Source organism: Dasypus novemcinctus, chromosome 5, assembly GCF_030445035.2.
Source record: "Dasypus novemcinctus isolate mDasNov1 chromosome 5, mDasNov1.1.hap2, whole genome shotgun sequence".
NCBI classification, from domain to species: Eukaryota; Metazoa; Chordata; class Mammalia; order Cingulata; family Dasypodidae; genus Dasypus; species Dasypus novemcinctus.
Window position 1 is genome coordinate 14047510 of NC_080677.1, and position 22303 is coordinate 14069812.

Genomic DNA, 22303 nt, shown 5'->3' on the forward strand with positions numbered 1-22303 from the left:
CCTGCATGAGTGGCAACTTGATCATCTTAAATGGCTTACCATTAGTCAAGGGTTCCAGTGAGTCTCATGATTTTAGAAACATAATATAGATATTGGATAGCAATTCACTTTCATCGTATGGATGCCAGGACCAGCATTGCTGTTGGAAAAATACCTAGACCATGTCTTGATATACAAGACTCCAATCAAAATCAGTCATTTACATCATTTACATCAAATGTGGCCCAGCAATGGGTATGCTCCCATTGCATTATAATGGCCATTCATGTTCCCTATGTCTTCCATGCAAATGGGGCAATAGAACATTGGAATGGCTAACTCAAGTAAAAACTACATCAATGCCATCTGGAAGAATAATTTATTGGGTGGAAGTCCTGTGTAATTAGATATTTGGACATTGAAAACTGCATTCCAGTGGAAGAGAAACTTGACAATGCAACATACATTGGGAAATATTGAGCATGGAGTGGGTGCAGGTCCAGGCAGTTGCCTGGTCAGGCTACACCTTTGTAAATTAATCCCAACCTCATCATACCCAACTGTGAACACAATCTCTGGGGCTGATTCATCATCTGGGCTGCAGTGGTATTATTGCAAGTTCCCCCAATTCCACCCTTGAGATGAGGAAGTTGCCACTCCTGTGGGACTCCATGGAAATGTGGCCAGAGCACTTGGTTCCTCTGGTGACACATGTAACTTCTGACCTCTCAGCATATGTGGATAATATCATTGACTCCATTAAAGTGGTCCAGGATATGACTTCCCTCCCCAGATTGGATGATTAGGTCTGGAAGGTCTGGGGTAAATAACAGTGGTAATGGGTCCCTGTATACATTGTGGTTTGAGGTCTCTGACAGACATGCTGAGTGGCTTTATCTTGTTATTCCTCCCCTCAAGTTATTGGGCAAGGACATCTTGATCCCCAGGAGGCAAGGAAAGAGGTCTTAAATAAAATTGTCTCTTTCTCTCTCCAGGCTATCTCACAGTGATGGACAACCCCCTCAACCAGTACCCCCAATGATAAAAGTTTTTTCTGGAGCCACCAACCTAAGCAAATGTCAGCTCTATTAGTATTTGGGCATCACTCCACATCATTCCAGCTAGTCAACATGGTGGACAACATTGGCCTGCTGGATGTATGACCTAGTGTCTCAAGGAAACCACTCTATAGACAAGGAGAATAGACCCCACTGGCCATAGGATATTTTTATTTTCAAGAAGTACATCTAGCTTTATTTTGATCCAACGCACATGCTTTTTCTACTAACAGCATGCTATGGAGTACCAAATCAACTTGGAAGATAATGGTTTAAATAAATACATTTTTTAAACTGCAGGACCTTTAACATATCAGCATGCATTGCAAATATGCAAAATAGAGAATCCAGTATGTGGGTTAATTCTAAAATTTTCTTTCCTAAATCATTTTTTTAAATGGGCCAATTATCTCTGGACTCATGGTGGCAGGATACATTTCAGATGGTTCTGTGATTTTATGTTAGGTATAAATATCCCCACCAGAAGAACAAGTACACTAAAACTATGGCTTAGGGTAATTATATTTGTCATGATTTAGTACTGCATAAAGTAGAATAAAGGCAAAAACTAAAAATAAGCAACAAAGTTAGGCATTTTGGCTGAAATTAACTTATGAAAGCTGCTTAATAAATACTGAATTCAGAGAAAACAGAATTATTCTGTTTAGGCAGAACCAAACATCCTCAACTTGGAATATTTTTTTTTATTTTTAAAGAAGCTTTATATTACATAAATGTTACTTCAAAAATATAAGGGATGCCTTTATACCCCACCTGCTTCCCCTCTTTCCCCTATTAACCACATCTTTCATTAGTGTGGTACATTTGTTACAATTGATAAACACATATTGAAGCACTGCTAGTATGGTCTATAAGTTACATTATAGTTCACACTTTACACCACACAACTTTTTTTAAAGATTTATTTTTAACTTTTATTTATTTTTCTTTAATTATTCCCCCTTACCCTACATGGTTTTCTTGTCTGTCTGTTCAGTGCCTCCAGGAGGCATTGAGAACTGAACCCAGGACCTCCCACATGAAAGGGCAGCCTCTAAAGGCCTGAGCCAATCCACTCCCCATGGGTGTTAGGTCTCCTGGCAGGTGGCCTTTGTTTCTTGTGGTGGGGGCAGAGTCTAGCTCTTTTGCTGTGTGAGGTGGCATCTAGCTGGTTGCAGGAGGGAGGAGGCATCTAGTTGGTTGCAGGCAGGAGGCGGTGTCTAGCTGGTTGCGGGCGGGGGGGGGCATCTAGCTGGTTGTGGGTGGAAGGCAGCATCTAGCTGGTTGAAGGTGGGAGGCAGCATCTGCTTGTCTTCTTTTTAGGAGGTATTGGGACCCGAACCCAGGACCTCTCATGTGGTAGGCAGGCACCTATGTGGTTGAGCCACATCTGCTTCCCTAAACCACACAAATTTTGTTGGTTTTGACAAAATATATAATGGTCTATATCTATACTTGCAATGTCATGCAGTACAATTCCAAGGTTCCCCAAAATGGCCCATGTTATACCTATTCTCCCTTCTCCTTAACCTCAGAAACTCTGGTGGCCACTGCCTTTATATTAATGATACAAGTTCCACCATTGCTAGAAATGTAACAAATCTGTGTCAGTCCATTGTTGAACTCCCCCCTTATGCTTGTTCACTCCTCAATCATGAGGAGTTTGGGATGGTGATGCTCACTGTTTCTGATTGAGAGAGGGCTTAGATCACACAGGGCAGATGGATAGAATTGTCTTGCTTGCCATTGTAGATACTCTCTGATTTCTGGGATGGGTGTTGTCCATCATCATCCTTTTGTTAGATGTCCTGAGTGAGTCCAGTGACCTGGAGAGTAGGTGTTGCAACTTGACCGGCATATCCCACATCTTAGCATCTTCCTGGCACCACTATATTGGGTCACATGGAAAGGAGAGCCACGGATTTTTAGACCACACATTTCTCAGACACAGCCCACAAATCCTCTTGCAAAAGGTCACTTCTAGTATACTATCACAACTTGGTCCAAATGGAAAGATATACCAAGAGCTCTCAGGTCCTCCTGAGGCTAGAAAACCCCATCATAGTCTGGGTCCTGGGTAATCAGAGTACTTCCCCCTGGAACTGCCTAATGACAGGGTAAATTCATGATGGTGCTTCTGAAGGTCCCCTTGAAAAGACACATTTGCATGAGGGGGTGACAGAGGTTCCCATCAACAATGATGCTGATGCAAAACCAGACAAAGGCTCTTGCCTCCCTGACCTGGCTTCCTGAGGACACCAGATATTCAGGGCTTGTTCACTTATATATTAGGGAACATTAAGCTGTCTGCCATTATGTCTGCAAATAACAATCATGAGAAGTCATCCTTTAGTTTTCTATTTAGTGTAAACATTTAGTATTTCAATATTACATAAAATATGAGGTGTAGGTGTGAGAAAAATACCTCTAGCTGCCCACATTATAGTAGGAAATCATTCAGCAGCCTTTTAAAATTATGGATGAAATTAGCTGTAAAGCTTCTATATATGCATGCTCTGGATCTTGGTTTTTCAATAAATAATGTCAAGGACAGAATATCCATATGTGGATCATCATAATGGCACTGCCTATGGCCCTTGTAGAGTTAGGAATTACTTGTTTGATTATGGACAAGATGATTCTTGCCATGGGTTCTGTCTGGGCTAATAGCACTGGGCATCGGCAAGGGGCAACGAGAACTATATGAACCTCTGCTTTGTTCAGTGAACTGCTGTATGCAGGACCATCTCCCCACTGATAAAGATAAAATACTCCAATCAGATGGAGTATTGTTTCCTCTAAGATCAGAAACAAAGCAAACTCTTCTGTTCCCTTCAAACTTATAATCACTGACCCCAAAAATGTCCATCATTGACCCATCAGAGGTAACCACAGATCCATACTGATTTACCCTAGAAGAGTTCCAAATCAGAGACTTCACATGTCCTCCTCTCACCAAACCTGTAACATTTCCACAACTGATATCCATAACTCAATCCTCAGATACCCAATTATTTGCCCAAACCCTCTCAAACACTAACCCTTACAGAAACACAACTTTGCTACAGAGATGACATTCATATGCATTCTCTCCAGGATGAATTTCCTTTGATTAACTGAAGTAATATAATGACTACAGGAACTTCCACTTGATTAAAAACATAGTGTTTATTCAGTGTGAGTTCTCTGGTGTCTCTAAAGGTTAAAAATATAGCTGAAGTCTCTTCCATATCCAAAATCTTTATAGTGTGAATTCTCTCATCACACCTAAGGTCAGAATATTGACTGATGGCTTTCTCATGTTGATGACACACAGTATGAATGTTTGAATAATCTCATGTTGTCTAATGTTAGAAAAATTAAGGTTTCCCCATATAGATGATATTCTTAGTTTCTTTCCAGTGTGCATTCTCTCAGGTTGCCTAAGGGTAGAATCATGAATGAAAGTTTTTATACATAGATGACTTTCATGGGGTTTCTCGCCTATGTGACTTCTCATGTTCTCTTAGACGAGAATATCGACTGTAGGCCTTTCCACACTGATGACATACATGGGGTTTCTCTCCAGTGTGAGTTCTCTCATGTTGTCTAAGATGAGAATTTCGACTGAAAGCTTTCCCACATAGATAACATTCATGGGGTTTCTCTCCAGTGTGAGTTCTCTTATGCTTTTTAAGATTAGAACTTAGACTGAAAGCTTTACCACATAGAGGGCATTCATGGGGTTTCTCTCCAGTATGAGTTCTCTCATGTAGTTTAAGGGAAGAGCAATAAAAGAAGGTTTTCCCACAAAGATGGCATTTACAGTTTTTCTCTCCAGTATGAGTTCTTACATGTCGTTTAAGAATAGAAATTTGACTGAAAGCTTTCCCACAAAGATGACATTCATAGGGTTTCTCTCCAGTGTGAGTTCTCTCATGTTGTCTCAGATCAAAATATCGATGGAAAGCTTTGCCACACTGATGACATAAATGGCTTTTCTCTCCTGTGTGAGTTCTCTTGTGCTTTTGAAGATTAGAACTTTGATTGAAAGCTTTCCCACAGAGATGACATTCATAGGGTTTCTCTCCAGTGTGAGTTCTCTCATGTTCTCTAAGATGGGAATATCGACTGAAGGCCTTACCACACTGATGACACACATGGGGTTTCTCTCCAGTGTGAGTTCTCTCATGGCGTCTAAGATGAGAATTTCGACTGAAAGCCTTCCCACATAGATGACATTCATGGGATTTCTCTCCAATGTGAGTTCCAATGTACTGTCTGATGCCAGAGCATTCCATTAAGGCTTGAGCACTTTGGTAGCATTCATATGATTGACTTCTGAGGTGAATATGCTCAAGTTGACTAAGAGATGAAGAGTTATCGAAGAGTCTTCCAAGTGATTCACTGAAATATGGTTGTTTTGTCAGGTGAATTGATGTATGTGCAGCCACTGTGCATGTGTGAGTAGAATCATCTTGCAGATAATTATATTTAAAGGGATTCTTGTGAATGTAGGATTTCTGCTGTGGGGAAGTAGATGAGAGACTCTAAAATATTTGTCCATATTTATGAATTTCCACATTTCACTACATATGAATTCTAGACTGATGCTCCAGTCATAATCTCCCATTTAGACTTTTCACAAGTTAGTTTCATGTACACATTATTCTCCTCCATGAATAGAAATTTTCTCTATTATGGCAATTCAACTGCAGACCTATCTGATCAATTTTAAACTTCATGATGTTTCAGATTATATATGTGGACCATATGTAAGCAATCATCTATTTAAATGAACTCAATTAGAGTCTGGAGTTCAGATTAAGTTTCCTCTAAATTCTAATTATCACAGATATTTGCTGGATTAGCATTTATCCCAACATGCATTGCAGCTAGGTGAATGTACTGAATTCCTAATTTATTCCATTCCCTGGTTTTTATTTAGAAAACTAGCATTTGCACAATGAAACTTACCAATGACATGGTGGTTGAAGTGTCTTTACTACAAACAGCTTCAGTGAATATCACTTCTTTTTTAAAGGCACTTTCTCCACCTGTAATAACTGCAAAAAATCACAATAAATTCTTATAGTAGCATTACAGGAATGAACATGTTGGAGAGTTCCGAATATCCCTGTACTATGTTCCAAACATTCACACTGAGCTGGGAAAGGATATCAAATAAAAGAATATTCTTGGCAGAAGAAAACATAGGACTTTATGGTCAGGAAAGATTTTCAAGATTGAAATATGAGAAATTTGATAAGAATTTGGGAAGACAAAAAGGTAAAACAATGAAAAATCTTCCAAGAGTGGGATCACAACGTGGAAAAGATTTTCAGGGATTGAAATATGAAAAAAATAAGAAGAAGATGACACATCAGAATGGTAAAAAAAAAATAGGGAAAAGCTTCCAAGAGTAGGATCATAACAAAGATCATTATGTAATCCCAATAGCAAATGAATATCCCTTTCTTAAAGTCATGAATACTCAAATCGAGCTTGGGAAATATATGGAATAATGCCCACATATGATGAAAATTTACCCAACATCCTCACCTATGTTTCAGAAATTATAACTTACTTAAGGAAACCTGAAGTTGATATTTTCAAGTACCTTCTCAATATTTGAAAATGCCTCTTTTGACAGTTGCACAAGTACTTAGAACTCACCTGGACTCTGGTTTTGTGGAAATCCTATTACTTCTCTCCACACTTCTTCTCCTTGTTCCAAATGAAAAAGGACATCTGATTTGCAAAGCTGATATCCTGTTTGTAGGAAAAAGGTTCCTGGATTTTGAGTTGTGTTAATAACAGGTTGTAATCCAATATTCACAGGAAGGAGGAATACAGTAAGGATTAGAGTGGACTTAATGATATTCTGTTCATGAACTATTGTGGTTAATAATCGAGAAAATGTGGCATTGGTGTGGGAAAAAGTGGCCATGGTGGCTGTTGGGTGCAGGGAATGGGAGGAAGAGATGAGATGTGGAGGCATTTTCGGGACTTGGAGTTGTCCTGGGTTGTGCTGCAGGGACAATTGCCGGACATTGTATGTCCTCCCATGGCCCACTGCATGGAACGTGGGAGAGTGTGGACTATGCTGTGGACCATTGGCCATGGGGTGCAGCGATGCCCAGAGATGTGCTCACCAGATGCAATGGATGTGTCATGATGATGGGGGAGAGTGTTACTGTGTGGGGAGTGGTGGGGTGGGGGTGGGGTGGGTGAATGGGGACCTAATATTTTTTTAATGTAATATTTTTTAAAAAATGAATAAAAAAAAAATAACAGGTTGTAATAACTATAACCAAGTCCATGTCAGGACAGCAAAGAATAAGTTAAGCATTGAAGGTCAGCAATGCAACAGTACCTTCAACACAGAATACTGACAATATTGGAACAGGAAAGTTATAAAACTTGTCCTTGTGCCCTTTTCAGTGGACCCAATATTTTTTGCTGTCCATGCCAAGTTCACAGAGAGTCTGCAGAATCCTCTACGTTCTAAATGGGGGAAAATTCTGTTTTCACTGTTCCCACCATATTTTATTATTATGTTCAAGTGTAATCTAATAAACACAACTTCATCAGAATGATCTAAATTTTATGTGTAAAAGTATTTATGTGATATTTTTGTACTGTGTTCTGAAATCTCAGCATTCCCCTTGGAGTATAATACTTATTTCAAAATAGTCACTCATTTATCCATTCAAAAATTAATCACTGAGTTTTCATCACTGCTCTGAGCATTGGAAATTGAGATTCATGAAGGTCATTAAGTTGTGTTCAAGAAGTTTAAATTCTATTGAGGTGAATTATATGTAGGTAAATGATAAGAAAACAAATTGGAGAAGCTGATCTAGATACTTGAAGAAATAAATGAAAGGTGATTTACTATATATACATAGTTAGAGAGTAGATAGATAGAAGATAGAGATAGAAATAGATGATAAATTTTGACAGACCCACCAACTGAGACAAGATGATTGATAATCTCCAGCATAACTTCTCTGAAAAGCTTTCTTTGGGATGAGTCTAGCAGGGCCCACTCTTCCTGGGTGAAGTCTACAGCCACATCTTTGAAGGTCACTAACTCCTAAAAGATCACAGAAATTTTGGTTCACATGGGAAACATTACCTAAGATCTGCGTGTGAGGATCTAAACGACAGCACTGAGGAAGCAGAAACTGTGTACATAAAGCTCAAAATGTGTTTGGAGTTCTAGTCAGATCACTCTAAGTGCTGAAATGCAACCTGCCTTAAAGACACATTCACAGACAGGTATAAATTCTGGAAACATAAAACAGGAATACCACATGACACATAGTGTGAAATATACCTGGAAATTTCCTAATAAATTTTTAATTTTGACTTCCTGATGCTGATTATAAAACTTGCATTCAAACATCATAACTAAAACCCTCTTTTCCACCTATTCCAAGTTAAGTCCACAGACTCATCCTAAAGCAAACTACATTTATATGTCATTTTAAAACAATGAGTATGGTTAGGTTAGTCCCTATATAGATGGCCACATATTCCTCTTATTAATAAAATCATTTGATAATGTTATGCATTTTCACACATCCAATCAGCTTTGTCAATTCAAAGATCTATTACTTATTAAAATAACAGGGACTTTGAAGACATATCCAGACTTCTGCAGAACTGAAAGGTTTCATAGAGAACAGAGGATCAGTAAGTGCTGCTCTATCAAGTCTACATCACTAGGTGTTCATTATCACATATAGGAATATATGGTTCCAGGTGTCAAGTCTGAGACCACTGAGACTGTTGTAATGAAAGATGGCCCTAGACTACTTCTGCAGTAGGAGAGTCCCATTCCCAACTACTTTGGGGCCTAGAAACACAAGTTTTAATTTTCTCTTGTACCTTCATCTCATCTGTCAAAGAGTAAAAGAAGCCCCTTCATTGCTCTTGGTCTCTCCAAATCTTCACAAAGTTTCACAGGAACATTATTATTTTCCTACCTATTATATACCTCCAGACTGCACAGCCATATTTAATGAAAAATACTCCCTATTTATTATATTCATTTATAAAATTTAAGTAAGTTGATCTACAAACTTTGAAATTGGGCTGTAGGGAACAACTGTAAGGAATATTTTAGTTTTCTTTTGATTACTTCACAATGTAAAAATATACTCCAACAACATATTAAGAAAATTAAAAGTGAGGAAAGTAAATGATTTCTTATTTCCTTCTGGCAACAATGTAGAACTCAATACTCCAGGACCTGTAACAGTGGACTGACTGAATGCACCTGCTAAAATCTCAGTCTTGCTACTGACTTTAAACTTCTATTCTTACTCTCCTCTATGCCATCTGTTCACTGCATGCTTAAGCCAATTTCAAGCACTAACATGATCCATGAGTGCATTATTTCTCCAATGATGCCATGGGTTGGGTGAGAAAATTAAACATCTCTCATGACTTTAGAGAATACACAGACTTAATGGAGGCTAGGACAAACTGTTGTAATTTTTGAAAGGAGATTACTTATAGATGAGTCCCTAATTTATCATACTTATTGAAGAGTACTGTAGGAATTTAAGTGAAGCTGAGATCTTTGATAAATCCTGGATGCATTGGAATATCCACACCAATAGGAGAAACATGACCATCTGATGGCACAGAGGTACAATTATCAGTTAAAGAATTCTTTACTCACCTGCCGTTGCATTGTCAATTGCTCAGCTGATAACTGTCTTACACCTGATTTTCACTCACAACTAGCCAAGTATGATGTGAGCAAAGCTAAGAATGGAGAAAAAAGCCTTAAGTCTCGAATCTTGACCACAATTTCCAGACCCACCTGTCAGGAATCCCAAACCCTTCACTTGTCAGTAAACCTGAGCTCAATCAACAGGAACCTTAAATGTGCTCCAAGAGAAATAATGGAGGATTATCCTCTTCCAGGATCAAGGGGTCAGAGGTTTCAGTGTCTCTGGCTGATAAAGAAGATACCAATACCTTCATTGAACAGAGAAGAACTGAAAATCACTGAGTTGTATTTATTAATTAGCCCATGATGGTATGACTTCTGATTCTAACCCTGATTCCAAAACACAGGAAACCCTGACCCCTATCACATTGGGAATTAGGTCTCTACTACCAGATACAACAGTCTGGAATTTTTCATATGTAACTATTCTTGGTTTATGTACTAGCATTGGTCATCAACATCCATTGCCTGTCTTCTGGACCCTCACTTCATTCCTACTCTACCCTGAAGGTGACCTTCTTGATGTACTGTCCTAAATAACCTTGGTTCTTCTACATATCACACCTAACAATTTAACTCCTTCAATGAGTTATAGAACTCACCCCAATGGATTTGGATATAAACCAAGAAATTTAAGCATATATTTTATGGGGTTCATCAACTCAAGGCCTTGAATGATTGGGAGGGATCAATATCTCCCATCATGCCAAGCTAATCAAAAAAATTCCCTGCACCAAAAATAGATGTATAATGGTCATAACATCACTGTCATGTCCCACAAACCTTATAGGATTAGGAAGTTAGAGGCTCAGAACATATAGAATTAAGGAATTTGGGAGAAAATCTATATGAGCCATCTGACATTTTAGTGAAGTGGTAGCTGATAGCTTGTCCTCTATTAATGATCATCAGCTACACCATCCCTCACTATTTATGTAAGTAAAGGATGTGTACACTGTAAATTCTCATCTAAAATATCATCAGTGATTACATGCATTTCATGGAAAAATAATGAGAAGATGTCATAAACAGATATTGGATTAACTTAACCATTTATATCTCAAGTCCAGGAAAAATGGTTATAATAAATGTGCTTGGAGTAGGAAATATTTTTAAAATTTAATCCTCACAATATTCCTTTTGAAAAATGGACAACATACCCATTTGAGAAATGTGATAAAGAGAGGTTCAGAAGTATGTAGTAATATGAGAAAATTATATGGCTAGAAAAAGACACAGCTAGAGTTTGAATTTTTTCTTTATGTCTCCCAATCTCAAATTCCTTAAGGGTTATACGCCATACCCAGGTTTTATGTGGAATGTCACCACTCATTTCAATAATCAGAGTCCTCAGCTTGTCAAAACTTCCTTTTCTAATAGTTTGTACACAGAATTATATCCCACATCCAGGAAAACTCCAATGGCATGAACCCAATTCCCAAACATCAGCTTCCACCTCACCTGTTTATTGTCCAGTGTAATCAGCACATACTCATTTCTGCATATACTGCCTAAGAACATTTCTGATGTTGCTGTATTTACTCCACTGTCAATAAATATTTTACTATTTACCACATCTTCCCTCATAGGAGAGGGCTCTAATTGCCTTCTCTTTCATTACTTCATTGCACACAGCAAAATACTGAACTATGGCTTAGCTCTATATGTAAAGTCATGATTCCTAGTGACTTCAAATATATGTGATAAATTGGGTCCTGATCATTGATCATTCCTCCATGTTGAATGATCACTTCAAGTACCATAGCTTTGAATTTCACATATTCTCAAAAGTCACATTACTTTCATGATATAAGATTATCTAATAATCAGATGATATAAATTGACAAATTTCCAGTTTAGCATCATAATCTCTAAAATATTCCAGCATTCATATCAATTAGTAATTGCTTCTCTCTCATTGAATAGTCATTATACCTGATTTAGATAAATGTCTCCAACTGAATGTCTTTCCTCTTTCTTCAGAAATTATTTTATTGATTAAAATTGAAATCCTTAACAGAAACCACTTCCTCTTCTCACCTTCAGTCACCTCATTATTTAAACTCATTTTTTCTCTTCTATTATGAACACAAATACCCACAGTACCAGTGTTCTCTCTTGCTCCTGTTCATCCTTTTGCAAATTGCATGAGCACATGTACCCTTTCCTCACACTACCTCAAATGATACTACAACCCGATTTACTTTTTTTCTTAAAGATTCTATTTATTTCTCTCACCTTCCCCCCTCCCACCCTGTTGTCTCTCTGTGTCCATTTGCAGTGTGTTCTTCTGTGTCTGCTTGCATTCTTGTCAGTGGCACTGGGAATCTGTGTCTCTTTGTTGGGTCATTTTGCTGCATCAGCTCTCCATGTGTGTGATACCATTTCTGGGCAGGCTGCACTTTTTTCATGAGGGACAGCCTTCCTTGTGGGGGTGCACTCCTTGTGCATGGGGCTCCCCTATGTGGGGAACAGTCCTGCATGGCATGGCACTCCTTGTATGCATCAGCACTGTGCATGGGCCCAGCTCACCACACGGGTCAGAAGGCCCTGGGTTTGAACCCTGGACATTCCATATGGTATGTGGATGCTCAATCAGTTGAGCCAAATCTGCTTCCCTGATTTACTCTTAAATAAATCAAGCTGGCATCTCAATGAGTACCCCTTGAATAACTCAGTTCAGAATTGGAACTTTTTCCCTAAACTTCTCTGTCTTCTTAGCCCCCTGAGTGTATATAAACTATTCTAGTCACTCCTTCCTCTTGTGTTCTGCAGTGTACCTCAAAGAATACTATTAGAACACCTCAAGATTCAATCATAAGCTCCTTCTGTCCATGTATGCCAATATCAGTTTTTCAATTGATTGCATTCTTGGCCTTAAAAATACAGAGTAGAGCTCTATTTTCATAGATGTAGGCACAAAAATATCAAATATAACTCAAGACTTTACACCCACCCACCCAGAAGTGTAAAAAATTCTTCTCTTCTCTTCTAGAGGTTACTCTTGGATTAACCTGGACATCAATCAAGATACATTATCAAGGTTATGCCACTTTAACAAAATAGTTAGTAATCTACCAGACATCCAAGGATTGAATTCATAGTCACCATGCAGAAGCACACAAGTTCATTTAACCCTAGATATTATTTCAGCACTGTCCACTGTAATACTCCTTCATTTCTGCCACAATCCTTTTAAACACTTTCCAAATCATAGGCATGCTCCTTCAGTCTGTTTTGTCATTCCCTCAGAGATCCCTTCAATGAATCTCAACCTAAGGTCTTTGACTTTCCCGGAGCCTTTCTTACAATTCTATTATTCTTCCATGTCACACATAGAATTTTCATTATGTATTTATTTGCTTGTTTGCTCATTTGTCTGTCTCTCCCACTGGTTTAACTGCATAAAAACACTTCCTGAATGGTACTATTAGGTGAATTTCCCTTTCAAAATTACTAAAGAATTATAAATCCAGAGTAATTGTGTTTGCACAATTAACCTGACCTCAAATGGCATGGCCCAAATGCCTGTACTCATAAAATACTTTCTGACATTAAAAAAGAAAAAAAAAACAACAAAAACAAACATTTACACAATACAGGAAGACACTTCTGCTTGGTTATTTTTCTCTCTTACTCACCAAAATGTGGACAGAGAAGGCATTCATCAAGGTCTTAATGAGGTTGCTTTCACCACACTCTGTAATTCACAGCTCCTTTCACAGTAGAAAAAGCAGCAATTCAATGGTGGGCTCTCTTTTTATGCAGTTTTATAACCTCATCAGATTATAATCCCAAAGACTTATTTAACCCAGAGGACTGTCAAGTTAAATCTAACCAAGCATGCCTTCTTTAACACAATCCTTACCCACAAATTAGTAAATCATGTAGATGAAATTAAGCAAAACAGATTGTGTCTTCTATTTCATTCTAAAAGTCTCAAAATCAACCTTCCTGTCTTTTCCAAGGGGTCTCACAGGCTTATGAATTTTGGTTGTGCTGGTAATTACTATACAGCATCTTTAGCAACAAGATTCTTATAAACTTCCATGTCTAAGAGGACTTATTATCTAACAATATATTTTCCAGTATAGGAATCTTATACCCCTGTATATAAGGGGTAATATTTGCCCTGAAAAAATATTTTCATTGTTCTGCAGTATGTATATTTTATTATGAAGCAGGGGAAAGAACATTCTATATATGTTTCAGCATGTCAGATCTAGATGATATTCTAAGAACCACAAAACCCTCCAATCTTTAAAATATTGGCAGTTCCCATGATAAATGATTAAGCTTAACTGTTGATTTGCCTTTGATAAGATGGGCTTTAATTTTTTTACTTTTTATTTATTTAAATATATATTTTTATTGAAGTATATCATTCATACATGAACATTCATAAACAATAAGTGTATAGTAAAAGTTGTGATTTACAAAATAAACATGCATTACCTTCTACTAGAGTTCCATACATCACCCCTCCAACACCTTGCCCTTTTGTGAAACATTTGTTACAAATAATGCAGAACCATTGTCAAAATATATTATGGAACATTTTTTAAATATGCATTTTAGCCATTTGTATTTCCTCTTTGGAGAAATGCCTATTTAAATCTTTGCCCAATTTTTCAATTGGATTGGTTACTCTTTTATTGTTGAGTTAAATGATTCCTTTATATAGAATGGAAATCAAGCAATTATCAGATATGCAGTTTCTATACATTTTCTTCCATTGACTGCCCTGACATTTCACCTTCTTGACAAAGTCTTTTGAATCACAAAAGTGCTTACATTTGAGGAGGTCCCATTTATCCATGCTTTCTTCCACTGCTTGTGCTTTCAGTGTAAGGCTTAAGACAGCACCACCTACCACCAGATTTTGAAGATGTTTTCCTACATTTTTGTCTAGGAGTTTTATGGTCCCTGCTTTTATATTTAGGTCTCTGTATGATTTTGAGTTATTTTTTGCATAAGATGTGAGATAGGGGTCCTCTTTATTTGGATATAGATATCCAGTTGTCCTAGCACCATTTGCTGAATATAATGTCCTGTCCCAGTAGGGTTGTTTGACAGGCTTCTCAAAAATCACTTCAACATAGATGTGAAGGTCCATTTCTGAACAATCAGTTTGGTTCCATTGGTGTATGTGTCTGTTTATGCCAGTACAATGCTGCTTTTTACCACTGTAGCTAGGTAATATGATTTAAAGTCTGAAGTGAGAGTCCTCCAATTTTACTTTTTCTTTTTAAGATGTTTCTGGCTATTCAGGCCCTTCACCTTTCCTAATAAATTTGATAATTGTGTTTTCCATTTTTAAAAAATGCTGGTGGAATTTTTACTGGAATTGTACCTTATCTGTGTATTATTTTGGGTAGAACTGACATCTTAATGATATTAGTTTCCCAACCCATGAGTACAGAATGTTCTTCCAATTATTTAGGTCTTTTAAAATTTCTCTTAACAATGCATTGAAATTTTCCAAATACAAATGCTTTACATCCTTGGTTAAATTTATTCCTAAATATGTGATTATTTTAATCACAATTGCAAATGAAATATTTTCTGACTTCCTCCTCAGACTGCACATTACCAGTGTATAGAAGCACCACTGTTTTTGTGTATTGATCCTGTATCCTGACAATCTACTAAAATTGTTTATTATCTTTAGCAGCTTTATTGTAGGTTTTTCAGGAATTTCTAGGTATAGGATCATTTCATTTGGAAATAGAAAAAGGTTTAATCTTCATTTCCAAATTGGATGGCTTTTCTTTTCCTTGCCTGATTGCTCTAGCTAGAACCTCTAGCACTATATTGAACAACAGTGGTGACAGTGGGTATCTTTGTCTTCTTCCTGATCTCAAAGGGAAAGCATTCAGTCTTTCACCATTGAGTACAACATTATGGATTTTTCTTATTTGGCTTTTATCATGTTGAGAAAATTTCCTTCAATTCCTATATATTGGAGTATTTTTATTAAGAAAGGATGCTGTATTTTGTCAAATGCCTTTGCTGTGTCAATAAATAAGATCATGCATTTTTTCTTCTTTATGTTGTGTATTTCACTGATTTATTTTGTTGCATTGAACTACCCTGGCATGTCTGTTATAAAACCTACTTGATTATGATGAATAATTCTTTTAATGTGTTCTGGATTCAATTAGCAAGTATGTTGAGAATTTTTGCATCTCCATTAGGGAAATGGGTCTGTAATTTTCTTTTTTTGTAACATCTTTAACTGGCTTTGGTATAAGAGTGGTATTGGCTTCATCAAATGACTTTGGTAGCATTACTTCTTGTTTAATTGTTTAGAAGAGCTGAGTAAGACTGGTATTAAATCTTCTGTGAATGCTTGGTAGAACTCACCTGTGAAACCATCTAGTCCTGGGCTTTTCATTTTGGAGTGTTGTTTGATGGCTGAATCTCTACTTGTATTTGATTTGTTGAGGTCTTCTATTTCTTCTAGGGTCAATGTAGGTTGTTCGTATGTTTCTAGGAATTTTTCAATTTCATCTACATTGTTTAGTTTTTTGGCATACAGTTGTTCAAAGTATCCTCTATCACCTCTTATATCTGTGGGGCCAGTAGTAATTTCCCAAGTTTCATTTTATATTTAATTTATTTGCATCTTCACTCTTTTTTTTTTTGTCCAGTCAAGCTAAGCATTTAGCAATTTTGTTAATCTTCTCAAAGAACCAAGTTTTATTTTCATTAATTCTCTGTATTGTTTTTTATTTTTTGCTGTTGTTCTAAATTCCATGGATTTCTACTCTGATCTTTGTTATTTCACTCATAATACTTCCTTTGGAAGTAGTTTGCTATCCTTTTCTAGTTCCTCCAGTTGTATAAGTTAGATAATTGACTTTAGCTCTTTTTTCTTTAGTGAATGTAAGTTCTGAAGGCTATAAATTTCCCTCTCAGCATTGCCTTCACTACATCCCATAAGTTCTGATATGTTGTGTTCTCATTGTCATTCATCATGAGATATTTACTGATTTCTCTTGAAATTTCTTCTTTGACCCATTGTTTATGAGTGTGTTGTTTAATCTCCATATATTTGTGAATTTTCCCTTTTTCTGCTTCTTGTTGATTTCCAACTTTATTTCATCATGATCAGAGAAAGTGCTTTGTATAATCTTGACCATGTTGAATTTTTGAGATATGCTTTGTGACCCAACATATGGTCTCTCCTGGAGAGAGATCCATGAATACTTAAAAAGAATGTGTATCATACCATTTTAGATGCAATATTCCCAGCCAAAAGACACAGACTGATGAAAAGAAAAGAAAATATGAGCCATCTATATGCTGTACACAAAATACTCATCTTATGCATGCATGCAGTAACCAAAAACAAGTTGGAGTAGCTATATTTATATTGGGAAATAAACTTTAAAAGCAAAACAGTTATTATAGACAAGAAAGGACATTATATATTAAAATGGGCAATTCACCAGGAAGAAATAGCAATCATAAATGTATATGCATCTAACAAGATATATGAGGCAAACACTGGCAATCTGAATGGAGAAATAGATATCTCTACAATAAATATGGGACACTTCAATACACGACTGTCAGCATTTGATCTGGGCAAGGGATCAATAAAGAAACAGCTTGACTAGTAAAATCTATTGTGATTAGTAATGGAAGAAATTGTAGCATTGATGTGGAGAAAGTGGCCATGGTAGCTGCTGAGAGTAGGGAGAGGGAAGAAGAGATATGATGGGGCATTTTCAGGACTTGGGGTTGTCCTGGGTGGTACTGCAGAGACAGATGTTGGACATTGTATGTTCTGCCATGGCCCACTGGGTGGACTGGGGGAGAGTATAAACTACAATGTAAACCATTATTCATATGGTGCAGTACTGCTCCAGAATGTATTCAGCAAATGCAATGAATGTCCCATGATGACAAAAGAAGTTTTGATGTGGGAGGAGTGGGGTGAAGGGGGTGGGAGGGTATATGGGGACCTCCTATTTTTTGATTATAACATTTAAAAATATAGAAAAAAATAATTTAAAATAAATATATTGACTAAACCTAATATATATCCATTAGGGGATTGGGTGGATCTGCAGGTGACCAACAGTCCAGTCCTTGCAGGCTGCAAGTGCCTGTCACTGCCTTGAATGGCTGTGGAAACATCAGTCCCCTCCTATCCTATTGGGAGTTTGGGGTAGATCCACAGGCACAAAGTTCAGTAGTTGTAGGCTGAAAGTATCTGCTGTTGCCCAGAGAGGTTGAAGAAACACGACCCCCCTCCTATCCTATTGGGGATTGGAGGTGGATCCACAGGTGCCCAACAGTTCAGTCCATGCAGACTATAACCACCTGCCACTGTTCAGAAAGGCTCGGTAAACACCAGTCCCCACTCATCCTACTGGGGAGTGAGGAGGATCCACAGGTGCCCAACAGTCCAGTCTGTGCAGGTTGAAATGTCTGCTATTGCCCAGAAAGACTAAGGAACACAGTTACAGTTCCCCTCCTATTCTACTTGGGGATGGGGATGGAGCTATAGATCTGACTATTCAGTCTTTGTGCATTGAAAGCACCTGTAATTACTCAGAGAGACTGGGGAAACAGTCCTTCTCCTGAGGGTTGAAAGTCCCTATAGTTGCCCAGAGAACCTGACAAAACACATTGCCCAGCTTATCCTATTGGAAGGCAGGGTTGGAGCTAGAGGTGTCTGAGTATTCAGTCTGAGGTGAAACTGCCTGCAGTTTTTCAGTGAGGCTGAAGAAGCACCAGCCCCCTCCTATCCTATGCGGGTGGAGAGGTGGAGACGGAATAGAAGGTGCTCGACAAACCAGTTTGTGTGGGCTGAAAGTGCTTGCAGTTGCCCAAAGAGGCTGCTGTAGGTTCACCCAGCTTCTTCCCTGTGGTTGGTGGGGCTGGGGCTTAGGCTAGATCTGCAGTCTAATCAGGCTAGAAAGGAGCTGGTCCCTAAATTTACTGTGATTTTCGTCAGTCCTTCTTCCTGTCATGCCAGGGATGGAGTTAAAATGTCAGCTACTGGCCTCATTCCAACTTGGACAAGTTCAAACTTCAGCTATTCTTAGGATTATACTTTAGCCAGCCAAATTTACTAATAAGTAGCTGAAGTCAATAGCCAACCATCTCTTCCACCCCTTTTTTGTGGAAATGGAATATTCAACTCTAGCCACAATGTAGCTCCTGAGGTGGCTTATGCCCCAAGAGAAGGATGGACACTGGCCTCCATGGCATGGCCTGCAGTTTCCTAGAGAAGGTCATAGGTTTTAACTAATTTTTAAAAAATAAAATTAGAAAATTCTTCAGATAAATTTTAAGATGTAGAAGAATAAGTTACTTCTGTAGTAAAATCAAGCAATGCATTTCCATTTTAGGTACAGGTATGTATATTCAAATAAATAATCTGTCCTTTTTTCATTCACTCTTCTGAAATTAAAATAGTTGTAATGGCAGTGGAGGAATACTGGTGTGGGATGTTAATGACAGGGGATACATGGTTGGCAGGGAGTTCTACAGGGCATATATCCAGGGTACATCACAATGTTTGGATATTTTCATGGTGGATATTATTAAAAACAACTGAGGGAGTGCTGAGCTCCTAACCAGGGGAGCTCTATCACAGTCCCTAAAGGAACAGCAACAATCCCCCAAGTGCAATGACAAAGACCAAAAAAGAATGAAGGTTCAACAATGAGCCCTTGATACTAATGACTATGCTTGTGAGCCTGTGCACCTAAAGTAAGAACAAGGCTGCAGGGTGCCTAAGAGTTACCTCCTGAGAGCCTCCGTGTTGCTCAAATGTGGCTAGTCTTGAAGCCAAACTCAGCATGTAAATGCGTTGCCTTCTCCCCAGCGTGGGACATGACTCCCGGGGATGAGCCTCCCTGGTGCCGAGGGATTACTACCAAGTACCAGCTGATGATGTAACTAGAAAATGACCTTGAATAAAAGAGTCAACCCGGACCAGCAGAATATCTCAGTCTATATATAATACCAGGAGTTAAAAATGCTTTTTGACCTGAATCAAGGGAGAAATGGAAAGGACAAATGAGTTTATATGGCTATGAGTCTCCAAAAAAGAGCCAGAAGGTTATCAGAGGGGTTGCCCTTATGCACACCTCAGCAGAGTCCCAGAGACAGATAAAGTAGATACAACCCTGGGTATTGGTTCTTCTGAGGGCTACAGAGACCCACAGGTTCTATGGTCATGGCAGATGTAATTCAGTGCCATGTCAGTTGGCCCTTCTTTGGAGTTTGTGTTTCTGCATGATGGAGCTGGACTCAGATGTGATCTTTTTTCACAAGCCTCTCCTGTTACTTTTACCGGAACTGTAGTTGGTGCTGTGGTTTAATATATGCCCAGGGGACCTGGATCTCTGGATTGACCATGTGATAGCCAGGCCCTGAGCCTCAACAGACATCAGCTCCTACACTCTGGTTTATTGGACTTACCCCACTCAGCTAACATGGAGTTGAAGAAGGTCAACCACCACACCATGGAGGCAAGAGTGCCTACAACTGAAAGCAGGAGGATTGCATCCAGCATCCATGTGGAATCTAAGCCCCCTCTTGGTATAGATGTGGAGTGGACACAACCATTCCAAGGTCCACAGGATGGAGGAATAAAATATAGATTAGAGTGGACTTACTGATATTCTATTCATGAACTATTGTGATTAGTAATCAAAGAAAATGTGGCATTGGTGTGGAGAAAGTGGCCATGGTGGCTGCAGGGTGTGGGAAATGGGAGGAAGAGATGAGATGTGGAGGCATTTTCGGGACTTGGGGTTGTCCTGGTTGATGCTGCAGGGACAGTTACTGGGCATTGTATGTCCTCCCATGGCCCACTGGATGGTACGTGGGAGAGTGTGGGCTATGATGTGGACCATTGACCATGAGGTGCAGCGGTGCTCAGAGATGTATTCACCAAATGCAATGAATGTCTCATGATGATGGAGGAGATTGTTGCTATGGGGGGAAGAGTGGGGTGAGGGGGGTGGGGGGTATATGGGGATCTCATATTTTTTGAATGTAATATTAAAAAAATAGAGACAAAAAAATAAAATAGTTGTAATCTTTGTTATTTTCATAGCATGCATTTTAGGCAATTTTTCCACATTAACAGTTTTCTAATATTTCCCCATGTATTTTCAGCCTAGTCACCCTACAATTTTCTTGAGACAAATGATAATCTCTGTTTTTCATAAGAGTGTATGAGTTGGAGATCAACTCTGGACTAGGTCTATCAAAGGGCATGGGGTCCTACTTAGCAACTAAGACTCTGGCTCTATGGAGTTTAAGAGACGCTTTAGAAGAGACAATTTAAAGGGGAAAATGCAAGGTTATTTTGCATACATAATATAGATTTAATCATTTTTGCATAGAGAACATCTCTCTTAGAAATAGCAACAATTTGAATGAAGAATAGCTCCAATGTTTTTTTACTGAGTCACTGGGTTAAAAGGAAATTAATTCCAGCAGGTTGGATTATTAAAGAAGAGCATCTTTTCAAAATGTGATGAATTCATCTTAGTTACTGATGAGACTATCAGTATAGACTTTATGTTCAGGTCTGGAACTCAGATGTGAAATTTGAACTGATGTTTGTAAGTTCTATAAACATAGATGATAAAGGAAGTAAACACATGGAGGAATTTGTCTAGGTAGAAAGGGAGGAGTAAAGGAAGGACTGGAAATGAGTTCTGAGGAGTTTCAACATTTAATGTTTTAGGAAGAGCTTGCAAATATGTAGAAAGTGGGGCCAGCAGTAGAGTGTTTTGACCTAGAAGTCCAAGATAGAGACAAATTAACAAAGGAATTTGTTAAAGAATCAAGTAATTTGAAAAGGCATTAAGTGAATTCATAGAGATAATGGTAGCCAACCCCTCAAAGACAGTGAATTTAAGTGGAGAAGGTGTAAACCTTATCAGAGTGCACTGAGGAGTAAACAGGAGGCACATGAGGATAAACTACTAGTTGCTGGTCTTTGAAAAAGGTTGGCCTCAATTGGAAAGAGTGTTGAAATAACTTGGGAATAAAACCCCATACCAGTAATATTTAAGTATTTTAAGATAGTACTTTGATAGATATAATGTATGGAAGTTGACAGTGTTTATAAAGGGTAATGGGGTAAGGCCAGCTCACACTTCATTGTTTGGAGAAGCCTCAGAATCCAAAATACAGATGGGACATTCAGATCAACTCAAATCTGATGCAGGCTTCTCAGAAAAGCCACTGTTTTCTCTTCTCCCAAAGTTTTGAACTGTTCTGCTTCTTTTTATATGGGAAAATGTAATCTCTATTTGTATTCTCTTTCTTCATAGAAAACATTTAATAAGTCTGAGTGATCCATTCCAGGGGAAAACCCTGATTTCACAGATTGCAGTTACTGGAAATAATCTGGGTTTCATTGAGTCAGACACATCCTGTTCATCTTGATTGGACTTACAAGACAAAAAGTTAAAATCCTCATCCAATACCAGAGAACAAAGAGATAAAGCCATTTAGAGGAAAGGTTAAAAGCCCAGTTAACCAGGGCAGATGG

General features: G+C 38.2%; 1 protein-coding gene across 7 annotated transcripts in view; it reads right to left on the bottom strand.

Annotated features, from left to right (window-relative positions):
• Nucleotides 1-1191: 1191 nt before the first annotated feature.
• Nucleotides 1192-22303, bottom strand: part of LOC101423095 (zinc finger protein 596-like) — a 59458-nt gene continuing 38346 nt past the window's right edge. For 3 of the 7 annotated variants that reach the window (XM_058296741.1, XM_058296742.2, XM_071215074.1), the window contains 6 exons: nt 13407-13481; nt 9712-9797; nt 7989-8115; nt 6693-6788; nt 5994-6082; nt 1192-2925 (listed from right to left, as the gene is read on the bottom strand). In XM_058296741.1, the coding sequence (XP_058152724.1) occupies nt 2746-2925; nt 5994-6082; nt 6693-6788; nt 7989-8115; nt 9712-9723 (504 nt within the window). In that variant the 5' untranslated portion in view covers nt 9724-9797; nt 13407-13481 and the 3' untranslated portion in view covers nt 1192-2745. Of the gene's footprint in view, nt 5543-5993; nt 6083-6692; nt 6789-7988; nt 8116-9711; nt 9798-13406; nt 13482-22303 lie in introns of all 7 variants that reach the window. The other 4 variants (XM_004469065.4, XM_004469064.4, XM_058296740.2 and 1 more) reach the window with 2 other exon arrangements.